Raw genomic sequence first — 13132 nt, 5'->3', positions numbered from 1 at the left:
AAACTTCAAAATGTATCTAATCAAGTGCTGTTCAAAATTTACAACAAATATTCAGATAGCCCATGAGTTATGGTAAAATATCCAGCTGTTTACAGCCTGTTTATTCCATCCCTTGTCAGTAGGAGGCGCTGCAGCACCCCTGGCACTCACCTCCCCTGCTCATGCCCACAAATGGTCATGAAGCAGATTTAAAGGGTCAATTGCTGATTTACCCATCACAAATTTTTCCGTCTTTCCTCTAATCTTGACTGTTTTTCTTGTACTCTACTTTATAAGAACTCTTTAAGTATTCCAATAATGAAAGAGAAGCAGTCAGCCATTGTTCAAAAAGCTGATAGATCCATGAAAACAATTACAAGGGTCTGCAAGAGGACATTGTATTTTAGGGCTGAATCACCATAGTAATCTTACATTTTCTGGTTGTTGCATAATTTTCACAGGTTTCTGGCTTTTTAATAACTAAACCCATACTGTCTTTTCATAGTGACAGCGCCCCTGGTGGTCAGGCAGTGAGCGACCGCTTCTCTCTCAGCTGGGAGTCGGTGCTGACCAGCTCAGACAGCGTCATCGTGGCTCGTCTGGATGGCCGGGGCAGCGGGCTCCTGGGTCAGAGGGTCCTGCATGAGGTTCACCAGAGACTGGGAACTGTTGATGTTCAGGACCAGATCACAGCTTTGGAGTAAGATTTCTTTTTTTTTTAATGATCCTGTTGTTTCTACTAGACTGGGTCAACAAACTTGCATGGGATTCTCCAAATAATGCTGATATTTTTTATATTGAAGGTGCTCATGAGTCATTTTATGTGGTGTTAGAATACATTTCTTTATAATACGTTTACTAACCCCTGGTGCATAAAATCATTTTTTGTAGCAGCACAACTACACAAATGTGTATAGATAGACAAGGGATAGACAAAGGGATTGTGTTACCAAGAAGAACACTTTGGAACACTTTATTTGGTTAATTCAGACCGTTGAAGCTAAATTAGCTAAGATTCAGCTGAATTTGGGATGCCAAAGACAAACTGTAGTCATATTAGGAAGGGATTACTTCATTATTACCATTTAGTGAAGTCACTGTAAATCTTTCAGGCACCTGGTCAGGCTTCCCTACATCAACAGCAACAGAGTCGGAGTTTATGGAAAGGTAACACAACTGTATCTAATAAATACAAATAACAAATGGATTTTATTTTCTTACCCAACATTCTTTAAAAGCAGCCATGTTTGTTTTTATTTCCAGGCGTATGGGGGATTTCTTTCGTCTCTCCTGCTCCTCTCCTACAGCTCCATGTTCCAGTGTGGCATCGTTGTCGCACCTATAACCAACTGGAGACTCCATGGTATCAAACAGTGATATAATATCATACAGACTTACAATATTACAATGATCTGAAGTTGTGGCTTATCCCAAATGTGACATTTCACCCAGTTACTCCACATTGTATTCATGATCGATTTCAGTCTTGGAACAGTCATGATAATGGGATTTGATTTATAAAAGAACACTAAACAACTGAGCCGCTGTCTAATTCAGAGGGCTTATAAATAGAGTGGTGCAACAATAATCATCAGTGTCATATTCTGTTTGTCACAAAGTCCAATATTCAGTGAAGATGTAATATTAAAAGGCTTTTGAAGTGTTATCATGAGTGAATAGTAAGTGAATTCAAAAAAGCAATGCTGTCCATGCTCTCTGTTTCCCTTTTTTAACCTCATACAGGGTCGGCCTACGCTGAGAGATACTTTGGCTCCCCAGCAAAAGAGGATCACAGATACCAAGTACGGAACATTAATTATACCATGAAATGCTCATTATTCTCTCTTTTTGAATCAACATACAGTACAGTGTCATAAACAACACTCTCCTGAATGCAAGCTAGACATGTTTAAAAAGGTTTATTATGGCACTTAACATGAAAATAAGACAGTTTTGTATTTGCAAGTGCAGCGACCGGGATGAAGCAGGAGGTCTTAAGAGGAAGTTTCCAGGCACACCTGCTATTTTCATTCATATGAGGGGCATTGTGCAGAGACGCTGGTTGAAGTGGAATCCAAAATTCACAGAGAGCTGTGGTCATTGTCCTCGTCACATTTCTTGTCTCATACCTCTGAAAACAACTTCTCCACACAATAACAGGTTATTGCTGTCTGGAGTTACAGAGTGGTAAGATCTGAACACAGCGCAGCTCATATCGGCAGCTGAAGAAAGATGCTGCCTTTCATAGTCGAGGTTATGTGTGTGGAGAGATTGAAAGTCAGATCATGACACTCCCCGACTGCCAGTGTTATTTTGCAACACAGTTATCGGAATACATAACAGCTGTTATACATACTAGCTTACTGCTCTGACTGCCTGACCCTACATAAACCCGCACAGTTTCTGTCCAACCCCGACCCATAGCAGCAGTTATGGGCCTGAGCCTGATTAAAAACCTAAATGTGTACTGTAAAAATAGGCCTATAACATATTACATTTTATATATTATGACATATTTTTAAATATTAAAACATGTATTACAAGCTAAGGGCTGGAGTGTTTCCTCACACCACTTCTCCTGTTATCTCGTGCATGACAGGTTCTGCAGAGCGGGAAGTGCCCCTTGGTGTGTCTAGTATGCGTACGTTTCATTAAAACATTTAATAAATAAATGTTAATGTGGACAGCCCAGCTTGGCCTGAACCTAGCGGGTGTGGGTCGGGCCCACTTGGGCAGAGAATCAAAGCTCTAATCTAGGTAAACAAATATTCTCATTCTTTTGCTCAGGGGGATTACATCTACATATGTATTTACCACACATGTTCAGTTGCAGACAGGTCTTGACTGCAGGCAAGCCAGTCTAGCACCTTTACTCTTTTAGTGCAAAGCCATACTGTTGAAGTATATGCAGAGTGTGGCTTGGCATTATTCTGCTGGAAGAAGGAGGGACATCCCTGAAAAGATGTTGACTAAATGGCAAGATATGTATGATATGCTCCAAAACCTGTATGCACCTTTCAGAATTCATGGTTCTCTTAGAGATATGCAAGTTACTCATGATATTATGGGAACTAACCAGGGTTTGAAATCAACCTTTTTGTCCACCTGCCATTAAAACTGGTAAACTCCAAAATCTATCATCCCCTCAATAGATTACCATTGTTGTTTTGGCTGACTAGTGAAGGAAATCTCATTACCACTTGTATACTTTACAAGCATTTGATTGGTGACTGGTGCTAATTTCCAACCTGGTTCTCACTGATTTTAAAAAACTTTGGTCATGTTTCATATGAATATTGCACTGAAACACTATATACTATAAATAAATATCTAAATATGTTAAAGCATAATAGGACCCTTTAAAGCTTTGTGCCTGACTTAATAAACCAGTAAAATAATAAACTTTCAGTTCCCTTTTGCATCGGGAAAAAAGTACAGTTGTAACTAATAACATAAATCATAGCAGCTGCATTCCATTTATTAGGTATAACAGCTTGAGGGCCCAAGTTATGCACATGCTGGCTCACTGGCATGGCTTCATGGACCGGAGACATTGTTGATGTAATTAATTATACCTGAGATTTCTCTGCCATGAGAATGTAAAACATCTGCTGTGAAAAGGCTCTATTGCAAATGTTAAGAATTTAGAATTTGCACAAGATTACAAAGATTTGCCCATGGGTATTGTAATATTAGGAGCCATGCATCATATCAGAGTGGAAGAAATCAGATGATTTCTTGGAAACAGTGTTGAAATTGTAAATATTGCCCATACTCCTTGGTTTAGTGTAATAAAAGAAAATTGGTAATGGGAATTCAAAGTGTATTTCATTTGAACTTCCTGGAAGAATGACCAAAGCTGAGAAACACAACACCAGAAACAGCCGTTGTTCATGGAAATCCATTCCTGCCTGTGGTGGTATTTTCCTGTTCTCAAAGATCTAAAACCATCAGCTGTACAGCCTGTCAAAGACATGAGTTCTTATTGCTAACCTGAAATACTTTGTTTACTCCCATGAACATAAGAGCACAAATTCCTGAAATGTGTGTGAAATTTACATTGCTTTATTGCTAATTAGCTTTAATAAATGTAGCGTTAGTGATGTTACAGCTGTTGTTGTTTCAGTCTGTGAAGGCTCATTTGACTGTTTACTGTCTCTGGCAGGTTTCCAGTCTGCTCAGTAACATCACAGCACCGAGTCCTCTGGACTTTCTTATTATCCACGGCACGGCAGATGGTGAGTAGAGATTCAGCGAAAGACTCTTTTGTTTTAGTTACTCTAGCTAAACAACATGCTGGCCAGCTAGTATAACATCAGTTTTACATCAGTTTTGCACATATGACATCATTGCCTCGAGTTGTCAGGTGTGTCGCAAGCCATGTTGTCCCTATGGAACAGTGGATAAGCCACCTGTGTTATGGAAACAGAGATCCAAAGTTTGAATCTCAGACTGCCAAGTACCTTTCTTGTTACTTACTTCAATAACATGGTATACGATGGCTTTGTGCTTGCTTTGTAAGACCTACGATATCATGACTTTCTGTGCTATTTTTAATAACATACTATACGAGGATTATTTGTGCTATTTTGGACAACAATACTATAAGATTGTCATACTTTTTTAGGACGACATACTATTACGTGGCCTTTTTATGCTGTTTTGGATGACATATTATACTATGACCGTTTTTGCTATTTTGGCAAACATATTGAACTATGAATTTTTCATGCTACTTCGTATTATATATAACTTTTTATGACATAAGATACTATGACTTTTTGATGTTCTTTTGGACATGCTATACTGTGACATTTTTATGCAATTTTGGATGACACGCTATGATGTGAAATTTTAATGACATTTTGGATGACACATTATATTGTGACATGTATATGCTATTTTGAACAACATACTATACTAGAATGTTTTTATGCAATTTTGGACGACATTACGATCGATTTGTGATGCTGTTCTGGAAAACATACTACATACATTTTTTTAATGCCATTGTAGACGACACTCTTTACTATGATGCTATACTGACATATTGGATGACATACTATACTATGACGCTGTAATGCTATTTTGGACAACATATTATGCTATGACTAATTGATTCTGTTTTGGACGACAAACTACGCTATTTTTTGTGCCATTTTGGACAACATGCTATACTGTAATGTTTTTATGCCATTTTGGACAACAAACCATACTATGATGTTTTTATGCATTTTTGGATGACATCCTATACTATGAATTTTTTTTATGCCATTTTGAACAACATACTACTCTACAAAGTTTTTTGCCGTTTCTGACAACAAACCTTACTATGCATTTTTGTGCCACTATATTATGACTTTTTTCCGCCATTTTGGACGACATACTATACTATGACATTTTTTCACCATTTTGAGCGACATACTTTATTATGAAGTTTTTGTGCCATTTTTGGATGAAATACTTTACTATGACATTTTTTATGACTTATTATACTATGACATTTTTCATGCCATGTACAACATACTATACTGAGACATTTTTGTGCCATTTTGGACGACATACTATACTATAATGCTTTTAGGCATTTTGGACAACATGCAATACTATGACGTTTTTATGCATTTTTGGACGACATACTATACTGTGACATTTTTGTGCCATTTTGGACGACATGCAATACTATGATGTTTTGAGCCATTTTTAAACGACATAATACATTATGACGTTTTTTCGCCACTTTGGACGACATACTCTTCTATGAAGTTTTTGTGCCATTTTGGACGACATGCTATACTGCAACGTTTTGATGCATTTTTGGATGACATCCTATACTATGACATTTTTTTTGCTATGAACGACATACTTTACTGTGACATTTTTGTGCCATTTTGAACAACATGCAATACTATGATGTTTTGAGGCATTTTTGGACGACATATACACTATGACGGTTTTTCGCCACTTTGGACGACATACTCTTCTATAAAGTTTTTGTGCCATTTTAGATGACATGCTATACTGCAACGTTTTGATGCATTTTTGGATGACATACTATACTATGACATTTTTTTTGCTATGAACGACATACTATACTGTGACATTTTTGTGCCATTTTGGGCATCATGCAATACTATGACATTTCTATGCATTTTTGGATGACATACTATACTATTACATGTTTTATGCCATGTACAACATACTATACTGAGGCGTTTTTGTGCCATATTGGACGGCATGCAACACTGTTTTTTTTAGGCATTTTTGGACAATATACTATTCTATGATGTTTTGAGGCAATTTTGGACAACATACTATACTATGACGTTTTTATGCATTTTTAGATGACATACTATACTATGACGTTTTGATGCATTTTTGGATGACATACTATACTATAACTTTTTTTTGCTATGTACGACATACTATACTGTGACATTTTTAGGCATTTTTGGACGACATGCTATATTGTGACATTTTTGTGCCTTTTCGGGCATCATGCCATACTATGATGTTTTGAGGCATTTTTGGACAACATACTTTACTATGATGTTTTTATGCATTTTTGGATGACGTGCTATACTATGACATTTTTGTTGCCATTTTGGAAGACAGCAAATATATTATTATTATTATTATAATATGATGTTTTTATGCATTTTTGGATGACATACTAGACTATGACGTTTTAATGCTTTTTTAAATAACATACTATTCTATGGAGTTTTTATGCCACATATGACTTACTATTCTGTGATGTTTTGAGGCATTTTGGACGACATACTATGCTACAATGTTTTTATGCATTATTGGACGACATTCTCTACTGTGAAGTTTTTGTGCCATTTTAGAGGACATACTATACTGAGACGTTTATGTGCCATTTTGGACGGCATGCAACACTATGATGTAGCACTATGGCGTTTTTAGGCATTTTTGGATGATATACTATACTATGACGTTTTTATCCATTTTTAGATGACATACTATACTATGACGTTTCTTCACCACTTTGGACAGCATACTCTACTATGAAGTTTTTGCATGACATTTTTTTTGCGATGTATGACATACTATACTGTGACGTTTTTATGCATTTTTGGATGACAGTCTATGCTATCACATTCTTTGCCATTTTGGAAGACGGCAATACTATGACGTTTTTATGCATTTTTGGATGACGTAGTATATAGTAGTATGAAGTTTTTGTGCCATTTTAGATGACATATTATACTGTGCCGTTTTTAGGCATTTTTGGATGACCTACTATATTATGACATTTTTATGCATTTTTGGATGACATACTAGACTATGACATTTTAATGCTTTTTTAAATAACATACTATTCTATGGAGTTTTTATGCCACATACGACTTACTATTCTGTGATGTTTTGAGGTGTTTTGGACGACATACTATACTACAATGTTTTTAGGCATTAGGACAACACTATACTATACTATACTATGATGATGTTTTTATGGCATTTTGGACGACATACTATCATATGACCTTTTTATGAATTTATAGACAACATACTACACTATGTTGTTTTTAGGCATTTTTGGACGACATACTAAATTATTACATTTTTGTACCATTTTGTGCCATTTTGGACGACATACCATACTATGAACTTTTTAGGCATTTTTGGACGACATGCAAAACTATGACTTTTTAGGCGTTTTTGGTCGACATACTATACTATGACATTTTTTTTGCTATGTACGACATATATACTATACTGTGACTTTTTTTAGGCATTTTTGGACGACATACTATACGATGACGGTTTTATGCCATTTTGGACGGCATGCTATATTGTGACGTTTTTAGGCATGTTTGGACAACATACGATACTGACATTTTTTATGCCATGTATGACATACTGAGACGTTTTTGTGCCATTTTGGACAGCATGCAACACTATGGCGTTTTTAGGCATTTTTGGACAATATACTATACTATGATGTTTTGAGGCATTTTTGGACGACATACTATACTATGACGTTTTTATGCATTTTTGGATGACATTCTATACTATGACATTTTTTTGCCATTTTGGAAGACGGCAATACTATGACATTTTTAGGCATTTTTGAACGACATACTTTACTATGACGTTTTCATGCATTTTTGGATGACATACTATACTATGACGTTTCTTTACCACTTTGGACAGCATACTCTACTATGAAGTTTTTGTGCCATTTTAGAGGACATAATATACTGTGACGTTTTTAGGCATTTTTGGACGACATGCAATACTTTGATGTTTTGAGGCATTTTTGGAGGACATACTATACTATGACGTTTCTTCACCACTTTGGACAGCATACTCTACTATGAAGTTTTTGTGCCATTTTAGAGGACATAATATACTGTGACGTTTTTAGGCATTCTTGGACGACATACTTAACTATCTTCTTTTGCATTTCTAGATGACATACTATGCCATGAATTTGCATTCTTAGATTATAAACTATACTATAAATGCTTTTATGTATTTTTGGGTGACATACCATATTATGTCTATTTTGTGCCATTTTTCATGATGATTTTGTGCCATTTTTCATGACGATTTTGTGCCATTTTTAACGAAATACTTTAATATGCCGTTTACATACTATACTGTCAATGATATACTACATTTCGATGTTTATATGCCATTTCGGAAAATGAAGTTGAAATGCATTTTTGGATGGCATTTCAACCATGTCATTTTTGTGCCATTTTGGATGACAGACTATACTATGACATTTTTTTCTGGATGACATAATATACTATGACTTTTTGGTGCTGTTATGGACGACACACTATGCTATGACAATTTTGTGCTATTTTCGATGACAAACTACACCATGATGTTTATATGCCATTTTGGACAACATACTATATACTATGAAGCTGAAATGTATTTTTGGATGACATACCATACTATGATCATTTTATGATATTTTGTGCCATTTTGGTCGACAAATAATGCTATGATGTTTTTGTACAACATGCTTTACTATGATTTTTTTTAATGCTTTTTTGGGCAACATACTATACTATGAAGATTTTGTGCCATTTTGGATGATATACTATACTATGACATTTTTAGGTGTTTTGGATGACATTATACTATGAAGATTATACAATGTTGAAAAAAAGGCCAAAAACATAATAATTTAGCATGTCGAAAAAAATGCCGAAATAACATTTCTCTTTACAATTAACATTAGAAATGATGAAGGCACTTGCAAATGACAAGACAGCACAAAATGTCAAATTTTGAAAATGGCTGAAAATGACATATTATAGCTTGTAAAGACACGTCATAGTATAGAATGATGAAAAAAAGACCAAAGCCGTCATTATTTAGTATGTCGAGAAAATTGCCGAAAATGCCATAGTATAGTATGTCAAAAATACGTCAAATTTTGAAATGTCAAAAAAATGGCTGAAAACTACATATTATAGCTTGTAGAGACAAAACATAGTATACATAATCCAAAAAAGGCCAAAAATGTCATAATTTAGCTTTGTAGAGACACATCATGGTATACACTGTCGAAAAAGGCCAAAAATGACATAATTTAGCATGTTGTAAAACTTGCTGAAAACGCCATAGTATAGTATGATGCAAAATGTCGAATTTTGAAATGTCAAAAAATGGCTGAAAACCACATATTATAGCTTGTAGAGACAAAACATAGTATACAGTGATCAAAAAAAGGCCAAAAACATCATAATTTAGCATGTCAAAAAATGGCCCAAAATGCCAGTGTAGTACTTTGAAAAATGAAGACACACAACATAGATACAAGGTCAAAAAAAGGCCAAAAACGTCAATATTTGGCATGTCAGAAAATGGCCTAAAATGACATAGTGTACTATGTTGAAAAATGTCAAATTTTGACATGCCAAAAAATGGTTAAAAACTACATATTATAGCTTGAAGAGACACAACATAATATAGAATGTCCAAAAAAAGGCCAAAAGCGTCATAATTGTAGAAAAAATGGCTGAAAAAATGGCTGAAAATGCCATGGTATAATATGTCAAAAACAACATTAGAAACGATGAAGGCACTTGCAAATGACAAGACAGCACAAAATGTCAAATTTTGAAAATGGCTGAAAATGACATATTATAGCTTGTAAAGACACGTCATAGTATACAATGATGAAAAAAAGACCAAAGCCGTCATTATTTAGTATGTCGAGAAAATTGCCGAAAATGCCATAGTATAGTATGTCAAAAATACGTCAAATTTTGAAATGTCAAAAAAATGGCTGAAAACTACATATTATAGCTTGTAGAGACAAAACATAGTATACATAATCCAAAAAAGGCCAAAAATGTCATAATTTAGCTTTGTAGAGACACATCATGGTATACACTGTCGAAAAAGGCCAAAAATGACATAATTTAGCATGTTGTAAAACTTGCTGAAAACGCCATAGTATAGTATGATGCAAAATGTCGAATTTTGAAATGTCAAAAAATGGCTGAAAACCACATATTATAGCTTGTAGAGACAAAACATAGTATACAGTGATCAAAAAAAGGCCAAAAACATCATAATTTAGCATGTCAAAAAATGGCCCAAAATGCCAGTGTAGTACTTTGAAAAATGAAGACACACAACATAGATACAAGGTCAAAAAAAGGCCAAAAACGTCAATATTTGGCATGTCAGAAAATGGCCTAAAATGACATAGTGTACCATGTCGAAAAACGTCAAATTTTGACATGTCAAAAAAATGGTTAAAAAACTACATATTATAGTTTGAAGAGACACAACATAGTATAGAATGTCCAAAAAAAGGCCAAAAGCGTCATAATTGTAGAAAAAATGGCTGAAAAAATGGCTGAAAATGCCATGGTATAATATGTCAAAAAACGTCAAATTTTGACATTCCAAATAATGTCTGAAAACTACGTTATAGCTTGTAGAGACAAACGTGGTCTACAATGATCAAAAAAAGGCCAAAAACTTCATTAATTTAGCATGTCGAAAAATGGCCGAAAGCGCCATAGTATAGTATGTTGAAAAACCTTAAATTTTGACATGTCAAATAAATGGCTGAAAACAACATAATTTAACTTTGAAGAGACAGGTCATAATATACCGTGTCAAAAAGAAGGCTAAAAACATCAGAATTTAGCATGTCGAGAAATGGTTGAAAATGCCATAGTATAGTATGTGGAAAATCGTCAAATTTTGAGATGTCAAAAAATGGCTGAAAACAACATATTATAACTTGTAGGTTGTGTTTGACCATTTGATTTTTGGGCATCTTACTATACTATATCATTTTTTCAGGTTGCAGACTGCAATGACACAATGGAGCATTGATTCGTACTGACATCCCCCAAGTGTCCGTTTTTGTCTTATTGCAGTGTCTCATGAATGCCTTAATGAGGATCTTGAAATAAACATATGAAAGTCATTTCATTGAATTTCAGGCAACAGACTGGATCTCTTTCTTTCACACACATGCAGAACATCACTTTGATCACAACTGAAACATATGAGCATCCTCTATACAGACTGTGGGGACATCTTTAATATACATACAGTACATGAGCCCCACAGGATGAATCATAATGATGCCACCATTAGTTTTAAATATGTGACTCTCACTGTTAAATAAAGTGAGAAAAAAATCATCTTAAAATATATATAACGTTGTCAATAAGAAGCAAGGAGCTCATATATCAGTTGAGTTTAGACAGACGTCCCTGCCAAGAACTTAGTTATCGGCCTGACTCATATATCAATCGAGTTTAGACAGACGTCACAGCCGATATTGAATTTTCTGTTTCATCACCATATGACCCTTATATCAGCAGAGCAGACAGATATATCAGCCGATATTTTATTTATGCCAAAATATAATTTGGCTGTAGATTCATAGTTTAGACACTGCTTGTCTGCTTGTTTATGTGTATTGTGTATATGTAATAACTGAATAATAGCCTTTATTTTGATATCAAACATATCAACTGGGCTGCAAAAAAGAAAAATGCACTTTCATCTCATTTCCATGTATTGCCATGAGGTACAGAAACATACATTTATTTTTAAAATGTATCTAAAATACAATATAACAGATACAGTACAAATATAACATATGACACATATTGAGTGTTATGTGTATGGTGTTGTACTTTGTTTTCCTTATATTGTATAGTTTGGTATTGTGACGACATACAATACTATATTATGACATTTTGATGATTTTTGGACGTCATACTATACTATATTTTTTATTAATTTTGGACAACATACTCAACTATGACGTTTTGAATGATTTTTGAAAAACATGCGATAATATGACATTTTTATGCATTTTTGGATGGCATACTATACTACGACGATTTTGTCCCATTTTATGCTATTTTGGATCACATACTTATGCACTTTTGGGCGACATAATATACCATGACATTTTTATCCATTTTGGACGAAATACTATACCATAACATTTTTATGATTTTTTTAACGACAAACTGTACTATGATGTTTTTATCTGTTTTTGGATGGCATACCATAATATGACATTTTTGTGCCATTTTGGACCACATACTATTCTATAAATATTCTATGCATTTTTGGATGAGATGTTATACTATGATGTTTTTGTGCCATTTTTGACAGCGTACTATACTATGATGATTTTGTGCCATTTTGGACGACATACTATACTATGACTTGTTTTAAGACATATTGGAGGACATGCTATACTATGATGTTTCTATGAGTTTTTGAACTACATACTATACTATGATGTTTTTATCAATTTTTGGACATACTATACTATGACGTTTCCATGATTTTTTTTGGATGACATACTATACCATGACGTTTATGTGCCATTTCGAACGACATACTATACTATGACATTTTTATACATTTCTTGAACGACAACAACGTTTTCAGAAATATTTTTCTACACTATGACATTTTTTTTCATTTTGGACGACATGCTCTACTGTGACGTTTTTACACCAGGACGTTTTCATCAAATTTGGACAACATATCATACTATGACGATTCTTTACTACAACAATTTTTTGCCATTTTATGCCATTTTGAATGCATACTATTACTATTAATACTATGCCTACTATTACATTTTTAGGCATTTTTAGATAACATA

The 13132-nt window shown here is 34.4% G+C and overlaps 1 protein-coding gene across 3 annotated transcripts in view; it reads left to right on the top strand.

Moving 5' to 3' along the window:
• LOC121949023 (inactive dipeptidyl peptidase 10-like) overlaps nucleotides 1-13132 on the top strand; it is a 172430-nt gene that overhangs the window by 154786 nt on the left and 4512 nt on the right. For all 3 annotated transcript variants that reach the window (XM_042494609.2, XM_088082896.1, XM_088082897.1), the window contains exons 20-24: nucleotides 485-679; nucleotides 1092-1146; nucleotides 1243-1342; nucleotides 1723-1781; nucleotides 4145-4217. In XM_042494609.2, the coding sequence (XP_042350543.2) occupies nucleotides 485-679; nucleotides 1092-1146; nucleotides 1243-1342; nucleotides 1723-1781; nucleotides 4145-4217 (482 nt within the window). The remainder of the gene's footprint in view (nucleotides 1-484; nucleotides 680-1091; nucleotides 1147-1242; nucleotides 1343-1722; nucleotides 1782-4144; nucleotides 4218-13132) is intronic.

The sequence above is a fragment of the Plectropomus leopardus genome, chromosome 10, assembly GCF_026936395.1.
Source record: "Plectropomus leopardus strain MGB_pleo_1.0 chromosome 10, ASM2693639v1, whole genome shotgun sequence".
NCBI classification, from domain to species: domain Eukaryota; kingdom Metazoa; phylum Chordata; class Actinopteri; order Perciformes; family Serranidae; genus Plectropomus; species Plectropomus leopardus.
The sequence above is the reverse complement of the archived record's forward strand: the minus strand, read 5'-3'. Positions and strand labels throughout refer to the sequence as shown.